Genomic DNA, 22,492 nt, shown 5'->3' on the forward strand with positions numbered 1-22,492 from the left:
ACTGGGACTTTTGGGTATTCTTTTAATCGGCGTACGAGCAATATGCGTATTCTTTCACTGTGAGACCCGGTAAAAATGTCGGAATTGAAGGTTCAAGGAGTAACAATTTTTTTTTATTTTTGTCTCTTCAGAAATTTTCTCTTCTGCATCAGGCAATTTTTCTATCGAAAATGACAGTCTTCAATATTTGTATCACACTTTTTCACGTGATTATCTGCTCAAGCTATTTGGCTCATCGAAATATTTCATATGCAACGTATTCTTTAAAATTCTAGTTTATATCTGACTTGGAAGATTATTACAGAATGATAAATATTCGTAACATTCGATGAACTTTCTCACTTACAAGGTTTTGAAACTAATGACAGAGTATAGAACGGACGAGAATGTGAAGAAAAGGTGAGAAACAGGACAGAACACGCGAATGATTATTGATGAATTTTGATTCTATTTTGTATTATTTTTAATTAGTCATTTTTTAGTCGAAAAAAAAGTTTTCGCTTTAAAACTACATTTAACTGATTATTTTGCACTCCTTTTTAATTTACATATTTTCCTCAATTTATTTTTATTGCATGCCTTTCATTATTATTGATCGTATTTTTAGTATTGCATGCCTATCATTATTATTGATAGTATTTTTAAAGATTTGAATGAAAGATGGAGCAAAAGAAAGACGAGAATGATGAAATTCAGGTTTTGAAACGCTCGTATGTATCTGCGATACCGAAGTCGCGAACTCTACTGATTCCAATCCCAGAGAAGGGGGAATAACAGATCCGACGCAACGAGGGACATTGCGATCCGGATGGTGAGGTACTGACTGAGATCGATCGATCGATCCTAACTCTTCGCTGTAAATAACGCGTAAATATTCGCACGAAGCTTGCCGCAGAAGCTTGCGAATAAGTGAATCGTAGAAGGTTTAATGTATTAACGGGTGAGGGTCTTTCAACACTTGTTCTTAGCGAGACTGATCTCCGCCAGGGCTGCCGGGATACTTATCCACCGCTCACGCAAAAAAGCGACCACGCAAAAACTCTACTGACCCTCTTAAATTGCATACTTATTTCTCAGTGACGATTCATACTAAGTTCCTACAATATACTTGTAAAGGGATCACGCAATCCCTTGTTGCAGGAGCACGACAGCGTGATGCTTGGTGAGATCTCGCCCCATCACGAGTACTACGATAGTAAATCCTCCACGGAAACGCCGCCGAGCTACAATCAGCTCAATTACAACGAGAACCTCGAGCGATTCTTCAAGAGCAAACCGCTCGTCACCACCATGTACAGCGATGAGGAGAATGTCAATTCCAGCAATGACGAAGGCGGTAAGTCATCATCTTCAATATTTCCTCGTCCATACGTTATTAAACTATTTCTGACAGCGCAATAGATTGCAGTAACACTGCAGCAATATTTTACGGCAAAATTGCATATTGCGAGCAATATTACTGCAATCTATGTCCTATCCTGCGCAATATTGCTGTAATATTAAAATTAATTCATATAGAATAATGATCGCAGCAAACACCAAATAACAGTTATATAACTGTTATTTGGTGTTTAATTTGTATAATTTTCCACTTAACAATATACAGGGTGGCCCCGAACGTTCCAGCCAGACTTTGAGACCTTATAGGAAATTTAATTCTGAACAAAAAATTTCTTATAAACATGGGTCGAAAAATGCTTCCTTAAGAAGTTATTGCTCAAAAACCTCTGATGAAGGAAGAGCAAAAAATGAAAAGAAAATGAAATAAAAAGAAAATGAAATTAAATAAATTTCTTGAAAAAAACGATAAAAATAAAAAATAAGAATCTTTTTCTTTTATGAAAATAAAATAATTTTTTTTTTAACTAATATTTTAGTAATAGCACATAATATTAGAAAATTAATAAAGACGTTTTTCAGTCTGGCTGGAACGTTCGAGGCCACCCTGTATAATGGTTAGGTTACATGTTATGTAACAGTTATATATTATGTAACAATTATATTGTAGCAATATTACGCAGGGTAGGACATAGATTGCTGCAACATTGCAGTAATTGCTCGCAATATAATATTGCAATTTTGCCGTGAAATATTACTGTAATGTTGCTCCAATTTATTGTGCTGTTAGGGATATTATAGGTTTAGAAAAAAAAGACATTAGAAAGAAACATATGTGCTTGAATATGTATTTTTAAATTCATATAATTTCAATACTGTTTCGAATCCAGAAGAATAAACTTACCGGAAAAGTAAAGAAAATAAATGATAAATTTAACCATGAGGAGTTTATCCTTCTTAAATGAATATTTAGTTTCCAGTGTCGTATTTGAAAAATTTCTTAAGTTCCTTGCACAAATTAAAATTTGAAACATACATCTTTTTCAAGGTAAATTTCTTGGAAGGAAAATCAGCAGAGAATCAAAGTCTTTGTTTTTTCAGCGAGGAAATGCATGTCGCCGATAAATGGCAGTGGTGCGAGCGGCAGTGGTAGCGCCGAAAATCTGAGCAGCGGTTCCAACAATCAGACGAGCTCGGCCAGCCGAGGTGATGCCTTCAACACCACAAGTAACAGCATCACGACCGCCCCGATGGAGAGCTTTAAGCTGCCCACGTTGACGGAATCACTGTTGAATCGCCACAACGAGGATATGGAGAAGCTGATGATGCAGAAACATCGGGAACTGCGTTCCAGCATCAAGAACAGCGACAAACTGAAGGACTCCCGCATCAAAACCGAAAAGGGTACCGATCAGAGCGTTCATTACGTGAATCAGGGTCACGGGGTCAAGAGGAGCGGTAGTCATAGTTGGGAGGGTGATAGCTACAAGGTATTTCTTCATCTTTCTTGCACGATACATAAATAGATTTTACAATTTCTCATTTTCCAATGTTATGAAGATACCAGATAGATGTATAACTATATGAATGATAATTAATTATGAAGCGAATAGAGATATCTAGGCAAGATTTATATGAGTTTAAATGAAAAATAGGTGTCCAAACACGATAAAATTTCGAGGACGAGCACGGCAGGTCCGGCAAATCTGACGACCACCGTCACCAGCATGAGTCTCGATCAGTCGACCGTGGTGCAAACGGGAACAAATATTAATCTATGGCCACCCCTATCAGTTACCGTACCCTCCTCTGTATCTGCGCAACCTTCCATCCACAAGTAAGGATTCAGTTTCTCTTAAAATGTTAATATTTTATACCCACACAACATAAAATTTTGCACCAACATTGCTGCAATGTTGTAATATTACCGCAATATTGCTGCAATATTCTATGTTTGCTAGGATATACAGTGTCCCATTTTGCATAAACCATAAAATATCTAGTAAAATATTCATTTTTCGATTATCTTACCTTAATACTTTTATGTACAAAATAATGAGAGGAATCAATTGGTATAAAGAAAACACATAGTTGTTTTTAACAAAAATATGTAATTGTTAATTGCAAATTACATATTTTTTTTTTAAAAACAACTATGTTTTTTCTTTACACCAATTGATTCCTCTCATTATTTTGTACATAAAATTATTAAGGTAAGATAATCAAAAAATGAATATTTTATAAGAATATTTTACGGTTTATATAAAATTAAGAAATGATTTCAAGCCTCATAACTCGAAAAGTACTCAATGAAGAAATACTTTATTATAGTGTTTTGGAAAGCTCTCGAGATAAGCTACACGAATATGTAATAAAAAATAGGGGGTTTCATTTAAGAAATTGACGGTGATCTTCACGTGACTTTCAAATGACTCTCCTATGTCAAATCATTGCCACTATCTGATGGCCCTCTTCAAGCCATACAACTTTTGTTTGAAACATTTCTTTCTAAAGTGCATTAGTTTATGAAATATTCGATCGGTCGGGACTTTTGAAACACTCTGTATATTTTTTTTAATTAGAAAAACAATTATGAGCCACATGGGAGTGAATTGTTTTAATATCGCACTTTTCAGTAGCAATTCGGAGGCGACACCGAGATTTTCCTTACTTCCCTCGGTGATACCGGTGTATTACGTGCCGGTGCCACAGCCCAGGGAGTCCGCGTCGCAGATGTTGCCGCCCCAGCAGAAGCTCGACCCACCTCCGTCGACACACTCGACGCAGCATTCTTATAGTAGGTGTCATATTTGACATAGAAATAAGTAGCGATCGCAAATACATTCGAGCTAGGAAATCATTCTTGTATTTGTTCCAGTGTCCTACGTCACAACGATGGCCGGGATGATTTATCCAGCCATGATTGGCGCGCCGCCACCGTGTGCGATGATGTATCAACCGTTTCTGATGCCGGAGCAAGCTCCAACGCGCGAGAGCCAGCAACAGTCGTCCGACGACAAGTGTCCGGATCGTAAGCGACCCGCTAGTCAAGCTACGAGTGTCAAGGCCGAGCCTGGGAGTATAATGGCCATGTCCGAGTCCTCCAAGAAGGTAAACCAATCACCGGTTGACTTTGGTGCATTTCACAAATTATCTGCTGTAGAAAACAATTGAAAAAATTGCTGCATTTCATATTATTGGAATTTTAAAGAATTTTGACAACTTATAAAGCATGTACAAAATTTACATTCTCGGTAACGTCGATTTTACGATGAGGTTACTTTATAATTTTAATTATTTCTTTCAGGTTCTGTCGCCGGGCGAGCTATTTTCATGCGTGAGCAACGGTGGCTGCTCGAGCGTGGTAGATCTCCTGACACCAGTGATCATGAAGCAGCATCGTCGGCCAACCGAATACAATGGAGACGAGTCAAGCTCGTCCAGCTTCTACAGTAGCTTCCTATACAAGAGCAGCGACAGCAGCTGCAATCCAGACCAGAAAACGTGCGAGGCTTCCTCCGAGGTAGAAAACCAAACGGGGCAATGCTCGAAAGATGTCCGAAAGACGTCTCAATCTTTCGTATGTCTTTTAGACGCTTCTCAGACCTCTTCAATTTATAATCCATCTATAATCGATAATAAAAATGCGCAGGAACACACCAAGTGTCATCAAGGAATGCGAAGGAGGGAGCCACCCTGGTTGGAGGACGTACAATTGACGCCGGAGTTGATCTACAAATACCAGATGCATCCGAAGACGTTGAACGAGGTGCTGAAGGTCGACATGGATGCGATGAAGGAATTCAATCAACCGCTTCTGGTGAACGATCAGCTGGGACAGCTTTATCTGGATCTGGAGCTGGGGGGCTTTGGTACGGAACTCGTTCTCGAGGATGGGATCACGTCAAGCGGAAGCGACAGCGGAAGCAGCAATAGCAATTGGACCGAGTCGCAGGTGAGAGAAGAGCAAATTGAAGAAAAAGTTGCGAAATTTATTTAAAAAATCTAGCAAAATGTATATTCGGTTATACAGGAAAAAGTGGATATCCCTTAATATTTCGAAAAATATGCATTTAAAAAGAAAATGTTTCATACAAAAGTTATAGGGTTTTATGTGGCGCATTACACAGCAACATTATTATGACTTCGAATAGCGTTGTCAAGGTTATGTGAAGTTCAGCTTCAATTTTTTAAATGGAACCCTATATTTTTTATTACATTATCTTGCAGCTCATCTTGAGAGCTTTTCAAAACACTATAATAAATTATTTTTCCATGAACTTTTCGAGTTATGGGGCTTGAAATCATTTCTTAATTTTACATAAACCATAAAATATTTTGTAAAATATTCATTTTTCGATTATCTTACCTTATACCTAATACTTTTATGTATAAAATAATGAGAGGAATCAATTGGTGTAAAGAAAACATAGTTGTTTCTAAGAAAAAAAGATGTAATTTGCAATTAACGATTCCATATTTTTTCTTAAAAACAACTCTATGTTTTCTTTACACCAATTGATTCCTCTCATTATTTTGTATATAAAAGTATTAAGGTAAGATAATTGAAAAATGAATATTTTACAAGATATTTTATGGTTTATGTAATATTAAGAAATGATTTCAAGCCTCATAACTCGAAAAGTACTTCATGGAAAAATAATTTATTATAGTGTTTTGGAAAGCTCTCGAGATAAGCTACAAGAATATGCAATAAAAAATATAGGGTTCTATTTAAAAAATTGAAGCTGACCTTTATATAATCCTGACAACGCTATTCGAGGTCATAATAATGTTGCTGTGTAATGCGCCACATAAAACCCTATAACTTTTGTATGAAATATTTTTTTTGAAAATGCGTATTTTTCGAAATATTAAGGGGTATGCAAACATTTTTTTTTTGAAAATGCGTATTTTTCGAAATATTAAGGGGTATCCAGACTTTTTCCTAACCCTGTATATAACACAATCTATTTTTTTTTTACTTGTCCCATTCAGCGCAAGCAGAGAAGAATGGTAAAGTACGGCAAGCTGGTGATGATCCACGAAGAGAACGCGCCTCTACCGCCTCCGTTAGCGCCTCAGATTATATCCTGCCAACATTCATGAGTACCGCACAGTCGAGCAGACTTGGAATACTCTTGAAGTGAAGTTTGTTTTTTCACACCTGAATCTTTTTCAACTAGATACGTCGTTTAAGTAATCTTAGATTAGAGATTAGGTCGTATTCTTGTACTGTATTTTATATTTAGATATCTGATTTTTAAGAGTTAACAAGTGAACAATTTAACTTTTGTCTCGACTCTAGTGATTTCGTTTCCTACAACGAGACATTGGTATACTTTCGTTTTCTACAATCTTTAATAAGTTTTTTTTAATTCTTAAGTTTAGAGAAAATTGAATGTGATTTTTAATATTCAATATATAATAATAATATATAATTTTCAATATATTTAATATAAAGGACAAAATAATTCTTTCGATGCGATGCCATGTTTCGAATTATTTTTTACATTCGAAATGAATAAATTAAAATCCAGAGTTCTTGAAATTTTAAGATTAAAATAATTTTTGGTCGCATTAAAATATTTAAGGATAAAACATATTTTTGTAACGATAGAAAAATGCGCTATTCTATTTGCCTGAAATTCATCGATCAAACATTGATGAAAGTTAAATTTCTTTTTCTGGATATGTAATATTTGCGAATTTTAATCAAACAACAGAGCGAAAATAAATTCTTCGAACATTCATTGAACATTTGTATCGAAAAAATTACAAATCGAATCGATGTGTACATAAATACACACGAATGAAATGCACTCGGTGAGAGACACGCAAATTTATCGACGTTCAAAGATCTATCCCAGCGAATACCAAGCAACAATTGTATAATTGTTAGTTATAATTTCCCACTCAATAATATAATTGTTATTTAACACATAACAATTATATAACAGTTATGTAACAGTTATATTGTTGAGTAGGAAATTATAACTATTAACAGTTATATAACTGTTGGTTATAACTAATTATAACTATTAACAGTTATATAACTGTTGGTTACTTTGCTTGAAAAAAGTCAATTTCCATTCAAAAAGAGGAAAGCAATCACAAGATTGCAAGAATGTTGTGATAAAGACGTCATATTGATGATAGATGGCCAATTAAATCGCCGGAGAAAAAAATTGACTTAGGTACAAAAGCTCGAAGAGATTTTTGGAGTTGCCTTAATCGTGAGCAGTGAGTTTGAATATATTTGTCGAAATCTTCAACGCAAAATGGAACGTATAATTAAATGCCTATAAAGTTACCAAGAAGTATTTGTATTTGAATAATAATATATATATATTTATATATGAATAATAATATGAAAAAAAATATATACATACATATCCCAACAAACACCAAATAACTGTTAATTATAAAATTTTCCATTCGACAATATAACTGTTACATATTATATAATAATATGTAATAATAACAGTTATATAACAGTTATATTGTTGAGTGGGAAATTACAACTAACAATTATATAAATGTTACTTGGTGTTTGCTGGACATATACAGGGTGGCCCCGAACGTTCCAGCCAGACTTTGAGATCTTATAGGAAATTTAATTCTGAAGAAAAAATTTCCTATAAACATCGAAAAATGCTTCCTTAAGAAGTTATCGCTCAAAAACCTCTGATGAAGGAGCAAAAGGTGAAAAGAAAATGAAATAAAAAGGAAATGAAACTAAATAAATTTCTTGAAAAACGTCTTTATTCATTTTCTACTATTACGTGCTATTACTAAAATAATAGTTAAAAAAAAATTATTTTATTTTCATAAAAGAAAAAGATTTTTATTTTTTTATTTTTATCGTTTTTTTCAAGAAATTTATTTAATTTAATTTTCTTTTTATTTCATTTTCTTTTCACCTTTTACTCTTCTTTTATCAGAGATTTTTGAGCGATAAATTCTTAAGGAAGCATTTTTCGACTCATGTTTATAGGAAATTTTTTGTTCAGAATTAAATTTCCTGTAAGATCTCAAAGTCTGGCTGGAACGTTCGGGGCTACCCTGTATAATATATTCGCATAGAGAGTGTGTCCTAGAATTATCGAATGTTCTCTCAATCACGAATACAAATTTCTGATTGGAAGAGTTTAATAAGCGATGATCTTGAGAAACATTCTATTGAACATATGATATGTATAATTACGACATTAATACGTGAGTAGCGACGATTGGTTTCCTCCGCGTCGAAGATAAATTATAGTACAAAAAGAGTATTCGATACACATATACATATATAGAACACATAGATACAATATTCTTCAATACAATGCGTCTGTAATACTCGTTTTTATTGCAACGTGTACGAATTTATCAGAATATTTCTGCACTATTGCTGCAATGTAACAACAATGGTTTGTGCCGTATGGATAGAAATATTTTGATAAATTCGCACACGTTGCTATAAAAACGAGTATTAGCAATATTGCTGTAATGTAACAACAATGGTCTGTGCTATATGAGTGCAGATTTACGATCGATTCCAGCAAACACTAAAGTTATATAACTGTTATATAATTATTATATAATTATTATATAATATTATTATAATTATATTTAATTATATTTAATATTATATATAATGATTATATAATTATTATGTAGTTATATAATTATTAATTATATAACAACAGTTATATAACTGTTAGTTATAATTTCCCACTCAACAATATAACAGTTACATGTTATGTAACAGTTATGTAACTATTATATTGTCAAGTGGGAAATTACAACTAACTGTTATACAAATGTTACTTGCTGTTTGCTGGGATTGTATATTAATTACATGCGGGAATAATTAATATAGGATAATGCACGGGAAAAAAATACATCGATTGATAGCGTAAGATTCTCGTGTAAGAACTTCGTTTTTTTATCGTAAATTTTGATACTCTTTGTTTCGTCGTGAATATTTGTACGTAAATTTTGATACTCTTTTTTTTTCGCGAGTACACTTTTGCATATTTTATATGAGAAAGCGATTCTACGTGCGAAAATGATACGAAAGGAGTCTAGATTAGTTTCGCTTCTCTCTCTGCACGATTAATTCTTTCTTTTTTTTTTAAGGGATCTCCATGTGGAAAGAGAGAGCCAATAAACGTGAACATATCGAGAGACGTAAATATATATATCAATAGTGAAATATATTTTTTTATAGCGTCTTTTATACTTTATAATTTCGTAATAATTCGCGACGTTAATTATACACGGTAAAAAATTTTGTATTAAATTTAACATATTTCACATGTCCCAATTTATCCACTCTAATTTTAATGTTAATTTAACAGAAGGCAAGTATGTAAATAAATAACACAAGTAATATGTTTCAAAATTAACACAAAGTGTAACACTTAAACTTTATCTGGAAATAAAGTTTATGTTAAATTAACATATTTATAATGTTAAATTTAATTAAAAGAAAATGTTAGTAAATTCTTACATTTTTATGATAAATAACAGAAGAGATATATCGATTTAACATATGGAAACTATTATAGAGAGAAAAATAACACAACTTATCTGTTCATTTTAACATGTAACATATTTCATCAAAAATTCGTGCATTTACATATTAATTGTGTTGTTTTAACTCTTAGAAACGATATTAACTCAACGCAGAAATGTTAAATAACGATAATATGTTACATTAACATAAGAGTATGTTAAAAATTTAACACAAAAATTTTTACACGAAAAAATTTTAACAGAAGTACAAAATATTTTTTACGTGTACTAGACCTTGCGAATCGGATTGGCACAATAATTGATACCAAGAGTAGCAATCCTATAAATTTGTTGAAAAATCAGTAGCTGCAATTGAAAAATTTTTCTCTTACGATCGATGATCAAAAATACATTTTTCGCCAAATTTCTGTCATCGATATACATTTATCTTTGTTTAGAAACCTCAACATTCGTTTCCCGGGAGTTTTATCAAAAGGTAAAACAAATTACGCGATAATGTGCATTTCATTCGAGATACGTAGAATTATGTAGCTTCTGGAAATCGCGACTTCAGTACAAGAGAAACATCATCTTCTAGAAGCTACATTCGCCCGCTCATTCGTGATTCACCACGATTTGTACATTGGATTTTTGATATCTCTAGAGGATATTTTGGACCGCATGTGTGATGTGTATGAAAGAATGATACGTATGTATATGACTAGATTAAGGAAATCGATAAATTTAGATTTATTACATAATACATATATTTTTTTTCTCTCGCAGGACCGATTTCCTCCGGCAATTTTTCCTGCAATTTTTCTTGAAAAAATGTTCATTAAATGGAACAAGATAAAACGGTAGCACGATGGTAGCCGTTGTAATTTCATAAATTTAAAATTAATTTGTACATATCACGTGTTTAGAAAATAATAATCCATGTGAGAGAAAAAAACCAATCGAATTTCGCTAAATTAATCAACGCGGAAAAATTCGGAATTATATTACCGTAATCGGATTTCGATGATTTATCTGACGTAAGTCTATTTTAGGAATTGATTAGGATCAGTAAATTAGCACGGAAAATTTCTTCTTTTTGAATAAATGTTACGATGATGACACATTCGGCGCGGGTATTTTATACATGACGTGTTTATGCAAATGTCGCGCGAGAGATACGCGTCGTCGATAAGAGACAATATTTTATACATCTATTTTGATTAGAGGACTGAGAGATTTCGCGAGATGAAGAGACCTCCGAAACTCTGGAAAGTCTAGTCTGATAATTTATTATAATCCGTAGCTATGTGTGTTTTGCTTCTATAAACTTTTTCGCGTGAGAAGCTATTTTCTATGGGAGATCTTGTGTACAGCGATTGTATTTTATAGACGAAAGAAATGACACGTGGAATTATCGATACTGGATTTTAGCGATCTTCCTGCCTTATTGTAGCTTTCTATATATTTTTTCATACAAAAAATAAATATCAGTCCTTTTATTATAAAAATAATTTTTATTAAATTAACTAATAAATTATATTTAATTAATTAGATTAATTTTTTCCTACAAAAGTGAGTAAGCGTACGTTGAAATTAATTATTATTATTTTCGATAATTTGTGGAATAATATATACTAATAATTAATTTACGAAGAATTGATTTTTACGTGTAATAAAAATGATATGTATATATATTATCGAATTATATATAAAGTGTCTTTTAAAATCCTCCTTGCAATTTTCTCGATTACACAGCTAAAGAAGAAGATTCTCGCACTAGTACAAATTTTATGATCTTCTGAAGGATTTATCTTGATCTCTTTGATAATTAAAGGTATTATTTTCGAGAATAATTCAAGTTACTAATAAATACAATCGTAGAATTTATCGTAGTATAAGTATTAGTATTATTTGTGAAGCTTCAACTATAGGAATGTGTCAGATGATTTTTTTCCCTCTCTTTTGAGAAATTTTAGTAAATCGATCGAGTGAATTAAAGAAGAGGTGCGATGAGGGCAAGAGAAATTTCTTCCTGATAAATTCTGTAACTACATCTTTATTCATCCAATTCTATCCAGATCATCCGTTTTTGATCCTTTTTCTTTCGCTTATTATGTATTATTAATATACAGATTTCTTTAATGAAACGTATTTTAATGATTTTAAATATAAAGAACAAAATATCATGAAAACAATTCCCTCTCTCTCTCTCGCTTCTCGATTTTTTATGAAAATTTTCCATGATAAATTTTTTTCTTCATCTTCTTACTTGGAAAATTTTTTTAAAATTTGGAATATAATTTTTTAAACATGTATAATTTTAATTTCTGTTGTTAATTTTCTCAAACACAGAATTCAAAGAAATACTTTGACGTTCCAAATTGTCAATTGATTGTAGAATAATTATTATTTTCTTGCACGAGGGCTTAGTTTGGAAAAATGTAACTTTGATTGTACAACGAATTATTTGTAAATTATTGTAATGTTTTTTATAATTTTTTTTTATATTTGATATTTAATGTCGCACGAGATATACAAGGTTTAAACGCATGATGATGTTAGCAAACATAATATACGTTTACATCTTATTCTCGCAACGAAATGTTTTATATATATAATGTATTTATCGAAAACACTTCTGATAAATTGATTATAATAAATATAAATATGCTATATAAATATTCTGTTTCGTACATAATGTATAGAGTGATTGATATTTCCCAATTAATTATACTTTGACCAAAGCATGTTTTTATGTAAAAAATTTATTTCTTTTATTTATTTTAATACATAAAGTTTTTTCTTCAGGTGCCTAAATTTGATATGACAAAATAAATAAAAATATATATCTACGTGCATACTACAAGCCACAAAAGTTTATTTAGTGTATTAAAATATTATGCATGATGCGTTTTACTCATTAAAGCGAATAAAATAATTCGAAGATATAAAGTATTTGCCGTTATCGTACACATATACTTATCTAATTTCAAGAGTTTTTCTCAATATAATCTTAGAATATTATGTCATACTGAGTACTGAAAAATTTTAATCTATATTAGGTGAATTAATATAAATATATAAAGTGTTCAATCAAATACGTGGCAAGTAATTATGTGGGATATTGCTTTGAAGAAATACACTTAAAGTTTATTTCTAAAATATAGTTGATTATAAAAAAATTATAACAAAACGTTCTAAGATTCATAAAAGCTAATGGAAATAAGAGATTTGCAAACTTTTTGTATAATTTATATTATTCGTGTAGTTTATTAATTTTTTTTTAGTATTTTAGATGTGTATGCATATTTTGTGGGTAATCTTATAAAAAATCTGGCGAATATTTATGTCGAAGAAATAGATTTAGCCATCTGGAAGGAGATTTAATGGATCTTCAATGATTTTACTCTTCAGGTTTTTCTAGATTTATTCAAAGCCGAACTCGGCGCAATCATTGTTATATTCGTCTTCGATTCTTCGATAACTTATGACCTAAATACTATTTGATATTTATAATAATATGCTCGATACACATATCGCAAATATTTGATAAAGAGCCTGCATAATGAAAAATTAATATAATTTAATTCTATATTCTAAAGCAAAGTTTTTTGTGGATTTTGGTGTAATAGATTTTGTATTTTTATTTTTTATTTTGTTTTTTCGATTAAGACATAATTTTGTATATTTTTTTTTTTTTTTTTTTTTTTTTTTTTTTTTTTTTTTTTTTTTTTTTTTTTTTTTTTTTTTTTTTTTTTTTTTTTTTTCGATGCTTGCGGTTTGTAATACATTGCTTATTGACCTTAATCTAGTGATTGTTTTTTTTTTACGTAGATGATAATTATTATTGCTCTTATTTTGTCTAGAAGGAACGATATTAAGCTGAAGATATTTATTTGTCTGATTGTCGCTCCCTTTATATTTTTCTAAGCAAGAGAAAAGACGATGAAGCTCCATTTCGTCATCTTGTTGCTAGTAGGCGTGTTTGTTCACGCTACACTAGGTAAGTTTGCGAAAACTTGGTGATTAAAAAAATATATTGAAGAAGAGACGCAAATCCAGATGCCAATGAAATTAGAAATATATCGTATTATACGTGGTGGAACTGCTTAAGATTTTGCGGACGATTTGGAGAAGCGAGGTTCTGTCCTTTAAATAAATAAAACGAATGTTATAAGGCTAATGATGTTTCTAGCGTATGAGTGACTGATGCGAATGATGATATGATCAAAAGACACGGTAGTGTCTCGCGCCAAGTTCATGCGAAGCATCGCTCCGTGTATCTATACGCGAGTCGGACAGTTGAGAGTAACTCAGATTTCAATAACGGCTGAACGGATCGAATTCTTACTAGCTTTAATCGATAGAGCGGGTTTGAATTGTATCAAGAAAGTATCTTTATTTTTGTGCTGCGTGATCTATAAACGGAGATATTATAACGCAAAGTCGAAATATGAAAATTTTCAATTAAGAAACGTCATGGTCATGGTCATCACATGTACACAACACATGTACACTGTACACATAGAAAGAGAAAACGTACATTTCCTACTCTCGACAGAAGATTGCACTAGCGACGCTTTGCGATATTAATGACATGTGTCATATGTGTCATTAGTGACATGTATCATTAACCGCATTTTGAGTAATGATCAAGTTATAAAGCAAGTTATAAATAATAAATAATTAAATTATTAAGTAAAAATTGGCAAGAGCCAGTACGGTATGATAATTGGAGCAAGGTAAATAAATAAATAAATATATATATATATATATTTATTTATTTTACAAGCCAAATATAAATATATATAATATAATAATTATATATATATATATATATATATAAAATATATATATATATATATATATATATATAAAATATATATTATATTATATATACTTATTCTATATATATTTTTATGTAATTTGCTTATATATTAAAAGAATATACATACATACACACACACACACATCTATATATATATATATATATATATATATATATATATACTTTTTAAATATAATATCTCTTAGCAAATTAGACTAAAAAAAGAAGTGACATAATTCCCAAAAACTTACCTTTTTAAAAAAAGGTAAAAAAGGGACGCAAGTTCATATACTAATTGTATCCAATTATCATATTGTCTACAAAAATAATGATATAAAAAATTGCGCCAACTAAGAATAAAAATTTGTACAAGATAAATAGAAGTATAAGAAAGAAAACTTGTACAAGTTAAATAGAAATATTTTAATTAAAAGCATTGTTATACAAAATATTTGCTTTTAAATTTTAAAAATAATAATATTAAAAAATTAAAAATTTATTTAAAAATTGGAAACTGAAAAAATTAATATAAAACAAGAAAATAAAAAAAATTTAATCAAAAAAACTTGCCGCTGCCAATAAAATTGGCATATATTCCAATTAAATATATGTTTAACAGCAAATATAATTGCTGGACATTTATTATTAATTCTCTTAAGATCTTCTGGATCTTCAATTAATTTAATTATTATAATTCTTTTATTATTTTTACAAATTATACTTTTTACTTTAGAAATTTTTATGAGATTTATTCAAGCTTTTTTTTTCTATTTTATCAATTTTATATAATATGGAAATCTAAAAATAATTGGAACATATTCCAATTATTAGTCTAACATTTAAATTTAATGATCTAATTTATTTAATTAATTTATATTGATTTATAATACATTTGAAAATTTAGACTTTTAAGTTGAGTAATGTATTAATAAAATTGGCGCCAAGTTTTTTTAATTAAATTTTTTTTATTTTCTTGTTTTATATTAATTTTCAGTTTCCAATTTTTAAATAAATTTTAAATTTTTTAATATTGTTATTTTTTAAAATTAAAGCAACTATTTTGTATAACAATGTTTTCAATTAAAATATTTCTATTTAACTTGTACAAGTTTTCTTCCTTATACTTCTATTTATCTTGTACAAATTTTTATTCTTAGTTAGCGCAATTTTTTTATATCACTATTTTTGTAGACAATATGACAGTTGGATATTAGTGCATGAACTTGGCGCACTTTTTTTACCTTTTTTTAAAAATTTTTGGAGTTTTATTTACTCCAGGATTTTATTTACATAGGTGACTGTCCGTTTGAGAACGAGACTCTAAGTGTGGGTGCACACATTCGTCAATGCTCAACGGTCACTTGTCGTGATGATACTTCAATAATAATGATTCCGTGAGTCTAAGTTTTATTTTTCAAATTATTTCTTCTTCAAATATTTTCTCGTTACACCTGTAGAGATATGAGACTTGACTTCTTGACGTGATATTCTGAAAGAACAAAATCGTGCCGCTTTTAATTGACGCTTTCGATCGTTTAATTATCTATTCAAGCAAGCCGATTATTACATAACGAGTTTTGTTAACCGGTTATCCCACTTTGCAATTGATTGCAAATCAAGTTTCACAAAATGTGCGACAATCGATCATGATAATCGATCATGATAATCGATACATGATTGATCATCTTATTTAAAAAAATTTTAAAAAGGAAGCAATCGAGTAGAGTCTACTTGAGATTGCGATACGGAAAGTACATGATTTATAAAACATGATTTATTTGTTAATAAATCAAAGAGTTTATACGGTTTATTTTAGTTATATTGTAACAAGACGATACTCTATAGAGTAAAAAATTTTGTGTTAAATTTAATATATTTCACATGTCCCAATTTATCCACTCTAATTTTAATGTTAATTTAACAGAAGGCAAGTATGTAAATAAATAGCACAAGTAATATCTTTAAAAATTAACACAAAAGTGTAACACTTACTCTCTAAAAGTGAATCTGTGAAAATATCACTAATTTAAACAGTAAAATAAGATTTCACTGAGAATTAGTGAGTATTTTACTGATCTTCAATGGAAACGCTTATTTTTTTGTTATTTTATCTTATATCTCACTGATTATGGTCAGTTAAAATAAAATTCACTGCAAAATCAGTAAATTTTACTGTAAAACCAGTAACCGCTGGTTCGTTCATTTACTGCTACAATCGCTATCTCTCTCGTATTTAATTTTAGTTATAAGAATTATATAAAGTTTGCAAAGAGCGACAAGTCGGACAAATAAATGTCTGGCGACTTAATAAAAATTATTCGTTCGTTATCTATTTAAACTAACAAGTTCAATATGTATGTAATATAAATAAAATAAAATTTTTAATATAATAAATATTTAGTAAATATAAATAAAATTTTTAATTTTATATGAAATAGATAGAGAGATGAATAATAGTTAAATATTACTGATATTGAGAAATATTACTGATTGAAACAGTCAAAATTATTAACTGATTCTTTCAATAAAATATCACTGATTTACAGTGCTGTACTTATAACTGCTGTAATCAGTGACTATTTACTGTTTTTTCAGTGATAATACACTGATTCACTTTTAGAGAGTAAACTTTATCTGGAAATAAAGTTTATGTTAAATTAACATATTTATAATGTTAAATTTAATTAAAAGAAAATGTTATTCTTACATTTTTATAACAGAATAACATTTTATAACAGATAAATAACAGAAGAGATATGTCGATTTAACATATGGAAACTGTTATAGAGAAAAAAATAACACAACTTATCTGTTCATTTTAACATATAATATATTTCATCAAAAATTCGTGCATTTATATATTAATTATGTTGTTCTAACTCTTAAAAACGGTGAATATTAACTCAACGCAGAAATGTCAAAATAACGCAACGATAATATGTTACATTAACATAAGAGTATGTTAAAAATTTAACACAAAAATTTTTATACGAGAAAATTTTAACAGAAATAATACAAAATGTTTTTTACCGTGTATGAAAAGAGAGATATCTTGTGTATTACTTAATATTAACAAATCTCACATCATTATGTTCCATGTGACAATAGATATAATAACACTAATGATATTTTTGTTCATTTAATAATTAATTATGTTTCCTCTCAAAATTAAATTTTACTTTATTTATTTTCTGATCCCGTTAAATTTCGACAATATTCAATTATAATTATGTTTCTTTCCATACAGTAAAAAATTTTGTGTTAAATTTAACATATTTCACATGTCCCAATTTATCTTTAATTTTAATGTTAATTTAACAGAAGGCAAGTATATAAATAAATAACACAAGTAATATGTTTAAAAATTAACACAAAAGTGTAACACTTAAACTTTATCTGGAAATAAAGTTTATGTTAAATTAACATATTTATAATGTTAAATTTAATTAAAAGAAAATGTTATTCTTACATTTTTATGATAAATAACAGAAGAGATATGTCGATTTAACATACGTATTGGAAACTGTTATAGAGAGAAAAATAACACAATTTATCTGTTTATTTTAATATAATAAATAACATATTTCATCAAAAATTCGCATTTACATATTAATTGTGTTGTTTTAACTCTTAGAAACGATGAATATTAACTCAACGCAGAAATGTCAAATAACGATAGTATGTTACATTAACATAAGAGTATGTTAAAAATTTAACACAAAAATTTTTACACGAGAAAATTTTAACAGAAGTACAAAATGTTTTTTACCGTGCAGGTGTCCCTTATTCCAATGTGCAGAAGGAAAGCAAATCGGTTGGAAAGAATTGGATCTCAGCAAGCCTTATCCAGAGTGTTGCGCAGGTCCGATTTGTGCGAAGTAAAAGTCCTAATGGAACTCCTATGTATAATATAATACATAAGAGCCTTTTTTATATCAAATATTTTCAAATATTTTTTATTCATATTTTTATTCATATTTTTTATTCAAATATTTTATATCAAATATTTCGCAAAATAAAAATATCGTTTTCGTGCATTTAAAAAGAAAAATCGCCTTTTTCCTTGCTTGCCTGTTATTTATTGAAACTGAAGAAAAATCGCAATGACTCGCACAATAACGCTAAAATCAAATTTATCTATTTGCATTTTGGCGCCTCTCATCGCTTATACTATTTTTAGTTCGCGTCATTATCATATTTCAATTGACGATTCTTTGAGATTCCTTCACGCGACGATGAATAACGCAAAAGGACCTGCTTTTCTTTATTTAATCGTAAATTCCGCAAATATAAATAAAAAACGTTAGCTTTAATGCAAATAAACCATTGTTCGAATTCTCGTTTGCTGCGTGAAATTTCGCGAAAAATTAATGAGAAGCTACAGCGTTTTTCAAAAATAAAATAAAAAATTTGTTAAAAAATAAATTAAAATTCTAAAAATCTCGGATAAAAGGGATATTCATATTTATTTATATAGATAAATTTTTGTCTTTTTAATTAAAATAAATTGGAGAGTACATCGACTTTTACATTATTTACATTTTCTCTACTTGCCTTCCATTCTCTCGAAGTTGACAGATAACAGTTGAGGAATAGAAATTTTACAGACCATGTTTTGCGAAAAAGCTTATGTTAGATTTATATAATTATATATTTCATATATTTCATATATTTCTCTCGCGGGACTGATTGTACTTTTCCTCTGGCAATTGTAATTTTCCTTGAATAAATCCTCGTTAAATGAAACAAAGTAAAACAGTAGCACGATGAGCCATTGTAGTTACATAAATTTAAAATTAATTTATATATATCACGTGTTTAGAAAATAATAGTCCATGAGAGGGAAAATTAATCGGATTTCGCTATATCAATACAGAAAAATTCTTAGTTACGTAATCGTAATCGGATTGTTCGATGATTTGTCCGACGTGAATCTATTTTTGTATAATTTGCCAAGTTCTAATTACAAGAATGTATCGGATGATCTTTTTTTTTCTTTCAAGAAATTCTAGCAAATCGATCGCGTGTATCAAAAGAGATACGGTGAAAGCAAACGTAGAGAAATTTCTTTCCTTTTCTGCCCACATCTTTATTCATCCAATTTAATCCAGATTATCCGTCTTCGGAGATTCTCATTTTTCCCTAGTTACTTCGATTTTTTTCTCTATTGCTTATTAATATGCAAATATCTTTAATGAAACGTACGCCATTTTTAATGATTTTATTACACAAATACAAAGTACAAAAGTTTATGAAAAAAAATTTCTTCTTTCTTTTCTCTTTAATGAAATTTTCTACGGATAAATTTCTATCTTTTTATTTTTTTAGCAGTAGAATTCTTTTAGTAACACCTTTTTTAATTTGGAATATAACTTTCTAAATAGGGGAGACCGGGGACAAAAATAACAACGTTATGGAAGTAACAAGCCTCGTAATAAACTACACAAAATGTTGAATAATTTGTACTATACCAAACTATAGCCAAACGCGTACGCTCCGATTCTCTTCCTTTTCAGCTAATTATTGCAGAACGATCGCGCCGGTTGCACATGCAGGAGTGAAATTAGTATATCTGCATTATTCACCTAAGTATTTCTTGTTTTAGTTTTTTTGGATCTATGCCTACACAGTAAAAAACATTTTGTATTTCTGTTAAAATTTTCTCGTGTAAAAATTTTTGTGTTAAATTTTTAACATACTCTTATGTTAATATAACATATTATCGTTGCATTATTTTGATATTTCTGCGTTGAGTTAATATTCACCGTTTCTAAGAGTTAAAACAACACAATTAATATATAAATGCACGAATTTTTGATGAAATATGTTATATGTTAAAATAAACAGATAAGTTGTGTTATTTTTCTCTCTATAACAGTTTCCATATGTTAAATCGACATATCTATCGACATATCTTCTGTTATTTATCATAAAAATGTAAGAATAACATTTTCTTTTAATTAAATTTAACATTATAAATATGTTAATTTATCATAAACTTTATTTCCAGATAAAGTTTAAGTGTTATACTTTTGTGTTAATTTTTAAACATATTGTGTTATTTATTTACATACTTGTCTTCTGTTAAATTAACATTAAAATTAGAGTGGATAAATTGGGACATGTGAAATATGTTAAATTTAACACAAAATTTTTTACTGTATAATTAAAGTGTATATATTGACGTAATTATTTGCCAGTGTATTCTTCTAAAGTGTATTTATATGTTTTTATAGTTGATTTGGCTAAGTCTTACATCATATTTAGGTTATAATGCTTTTTATTCTAAAAAATATGTCTGGGGACACGAAAGTGGCGAAAGTGACGAAAGTAACATGTTTCAATGCTTAAAGTATAAAAGCTGGACTCATAATAACTGTATCAAAGGCGATTCTTATTACGTGTGCCATAATTGTATTTCGGAATAGATACTAATCTCTTTTGTATATAAGTAGTTATCATGCAATTTTTAGACTATTATTTAGAATTAAACTATTATTTAGACTTAAAAAGGTACAAAACTGGTGTGATATAATTATTTTATGATATTACTTATCATTATTTTGCTTAACGAAGATTATTTCTTTTAAGTTTTTTAAAGATGATGAAAATAAAAATTTATTTTATTTTTTATTTTAATATAATATAACACAAAAAAATTTATAATAAAAGTTATCTTGCTTAATAAAAGATATAATCATTTTTTTATATCTCTAACAATAATTAATGATCTGTAATACAAAAAATGTTACTTTTGTCCCCGGTCTTCCCTATATATTTATATGTGTGTATGTATCTGTATGTATATATGTATATATAATTTGAAATTAATAAAAATTACTTTTTATTTTGTTTATATTAGAAACGTGAAAAATATATTTCCTTAACTATGGTTTTAAAAATATATAAAACTATATAATATATAAAATATAATAAATAAACCGTTCTTATAGAAACGTCTTATTAATGTTTTACGATTAAAAAATATTGGATACGTTTAAGAAACGTATATAAAACGAATGTGTGCTACCTCGGACAGCATATCTTGAAGTTATTTATTGACGATAATCACGTGTTATAAAACGTTTCATCATCTATTGAATATTGATAATTAAAGGTTAACTGTCTATTTGATATTAATGCTGTCTTTTTGCAATGCAGCGGAAGTTAAATCAAACTTCAAATTTTGTCTCGAAAATATTATAGTTCTAAGAAGTGATGTAGAAGAGATGATAATAGCTCGTACAATTAATTATATTACTTATTTTAATTGTGTATGTGTTATTGTAAATTTGTAATAGTGCATTTAATAGTGCACTTATTTATAATGGTACAATTATTTATAATAACATAATAGTATCAAGTGATACGTAACTCGTACCAACCATTATATTTATAATAGTCGGTACGACGTTACGTATCGCTTGATTCAAACTGCATTATGTGAATGTACAGAAAACGCATAAACCACTTTTTTAAAATCCATTTTTACTTTTTTTATAATCAGAATATCTTTTTATATAGTAAATAGTGTCTCTAGGATAAAGAGAAGATATTCAAAAATAAATTAATATAAAAAAGTTTAATAAAATTCAAATTAAACAATTATACAGGTATATACATATAATTATTTTTATTTATACAACTATTTTTGTTTTATACATATATAAAATTTTTGTCAAACAATTTTTAAAGATTTTAATTCTTTTCGGAATAACGCCAAGTAATTCCGTAGAGAAAAATAAATTACAACGGAATGCAGCTAATAAGACGTCATGGCCAGAGTACGGATGTTCGTACCGTTTTCCCCACTCCAAGTGC

General features: G+C 29.0%; 2 protein-coding genes across 4 annotated transcripts in view; both read left to right on the plus strand.

Annotated features, from left to right (window-relative positions):
- LOC105256454 (period circadian protein) overlaps nt 1-6,678 on the plus strand; it is a 33,951-nt gene extending 27,273 nt beyond the window's left edge. Inside the window, exons 10-17 of one of the 3 annotated variants that reach the window (XM_011266356.3) lie at nt 1,117-1,336; nt 2,440-2,828; nt 2,994-3,175; nt 3,978-4,135; nt 4,217-4,449; nt 4,646-4,861; nt 4,991-5,293; nt 6,337-6,678. In XM_011266356.3, the coding sequence (XP_011264658.1) occupies nt 1,117-1,336; nt 2,440-2,828; nt 2,994-3,175; nt 3,978-4,135; nt 4,217-4,449; nt 4,646-4,861; nt 4,991-5,293; nt 6,337-6,447 (1,812 nt within the window). In that variant the 3' untranslated portion in view covers nt 6,448-6,678. Of the gene's footprint in view, nt 1-1,116; nt 1,337-2,439; nt 2,829-2,993; nt 3,176-3,974; nt 4,136-4,216; nt 4,450-4,645; nt 4,862-4,990; nt 5,294-6,336 lie in introns of all 3 variants that reach the window. The other 2 variants (XM_011266355.3, XM_011266359.3) reach the window with 2 other exon arrangements.
- Nucleotides 6,679-13,747: 7,069 nt separating this feature from the next.
- LOC112639471 lies at nt 13,748-18,615 on the plus strand. Its single transcript, XM_025413496.1, has 3 exons — nt 13,748-13,846; nt 15,966-16,065; nt 18,448-18,615. The coding sequence occupies exons 1-3, from the start codon at nt 13,789-13,791 to the stop codon at nt 18,551-18,553; spliced, it is 264 nt and encodes an 87-aa protein (XP_025269281.1). The 5' UTR covers nt 13,748-13,788; the 3' UTR covers nt 18,554-18,615.
- Nucleotides 18,616-22,492: the final 3,877 nt, after the last annotated feature.

Source organism: Camponotus floridanus, unplaced genomic scaffold, assembly GCF_003227725.1.
Source record: "Camponotus floridanus strain SB8 unplaced genomic scaffold, Cflo_v7.5 scaffold67, whole genome shotgun sequence".
Classification (NCBI taxonomy): Eukaryota; Metazoa; Arthropoda; class Insecta; order Hymenoptera; family Formicidae; genus Camponotus; species Camponotus floridanus.